This window comes from Tupaia chinensis, unplaced genomic scaffold (assembly GCF_000334495.1).
Source record: "Tupaia chinensis unplaced genomic scaffold, TupChi_1.0 Scaffold000359_1, whole genome shotgun sequence".
Lineage (NCBI taxonomy): Eukaryota > Metazoa > Chordata > Mammalia > Scandentia > Tupaiidae > Tupaia > Tupaia belangeri.
Window position 1 is genome coordinate 1,751,461 of NW_006159855.1, and position 1,462 is coordinate 1,752,922.

Consider the following 1,462-nt stretch of genomic DNA (forward strand, 5'->3'; position numbering starts at 1 on the left):
GGTGGCGTGGTGGATAAGGGCGCTGGACTCCCACATGGCCAATCACGGTTCGAGTCTCGGACCTGGTGGCTTGCGCGCGCGCGCTCGCTCTCTCTCTCTCTGTCTTTCTGGTCAAATTTTAAAAAAATGAATGAATAAATAAATAATTAAATAAATAATTAAAAAAAAAAGAAGTGAGTAGTTCTCACGAAAGCCATGACGTTGGGTAGTGGATAGAGCTATGAGTAGGTAGTTACATTTGATAAGTGCAAAAAAGGTGACTGAAACTTGTTTACATGCCCAGAGCTAATAGTCATACTAGGAGTACAGAGCCAAGCAAGGAAGAATGATAATAAACAAAGATGCTAAAGGAAAACTTTGGAGAAAAAAATAAAAAGATTAGACCTGCAGGTGGGTTGGAGTGGCTTTCTTACTTTCCCTCTATATTTCTTTGTGTCTCTCTCTGGTCAGATTAAAATAAATGAATGAATAAATAAAATAAAACTTAAAAAAATTAAAAAAAAAAAAAAAGAATTGTGGTGGCCATCTCTCCTAGAGGGTGATTTCTCACTTTCTTTCTCTCTCCCCCTCTCTCCCTCCCTCATCTCTCTCTCTCCCTCCTGCCCTTCCCCTTCCTGGCAGTGTAAACACCCATATAGTGCAAAGCAAACAAGAGGTTAAGATGGGCCTAGCCATGGTGGTGTGCAGTGAGTGCTAAGACCCCTGTGCACTGGCACTAAGGTTGAGACCACATGGGAGGCCCTGGTTTGATTCTTGGCCCAACCTGAAAAAGGCGTGGTGGCACATACCATGTTCATGCAACTTGGGAGGCTGAGGCAGAGGATTTTGTTGGGAGGCCCCATACATGGTTAAGATGGGAATTTTATGTTTTACATATTTTGTCATAATAAAAGTCAATTGAGGGGAAAAAAAAGCCCTGATACGTATTCACTCACTTTTCCTTATCGGGGACCTTTTGTTGGAGGCCCTCTGTGCCATAAGTTAGCTTTGAGTTGACTTAGTTAACTGTAAGTTTAACTAGAAGTCTGTCGTCCTAGCCCTGTCCTAACCCTCTTCTGTCGTCCTAGTCTTCCTTCGAAGGCCTTCACTTAAAACCTTATAACTACAGGGCATTGTCTTTTACAGGAAGAGGGAGAGACAACCATCTTGCAGCTAGAAAAAGATTTGCGCACTCAGGTGGAATTGATGCGAAAACAGAAAAAGGAGAGGAAACAGGAGCTGAAGCTACTTCAAGAACAAGACCAAGAACTGTGTGAAATCCTTTGTGAGCCCCACTATGACATCGACAGCACCTCAGTTCCTAGCTTGGAAGAGCTGAGCCAGTTTAGACAACATGTGTCAACTCTGAGGGAAACCAAGGTATACTGCACCCTTCTGCTTTCTACAGGTCCATTTGGCTTTCTTTTAGGTATCTTTTTTTTTTTTTTTTTGAGAGGTTTTTGCTATAGGGCGTGTGCACTTG

General features: G+C 42.6%; 1 protein-coding gene across 1 annotated transcript in view; it reads left to right on the forward strand.

Annotated features, from left to right (window-relative positions):
* The window catches only part of PRC1 (protein regulator of cytokinesis 1), a 38,378-nt gene that overhangs the window by 17,102 nt on the left and 19,814 nt on the right, over window positions 1–1,462 (forward strand). Inside the window, exon 4 of the mRNA XM_006152829.3 lies at window positions 1,126–1,359. Coding sequence (XP_006152891.1) covers window positions 1,126–1,359 — 234 coding nt within the window. The remainder of the gene's footprint in view (window positions 1–1,125; window positions 1,360–1,462) is intronic.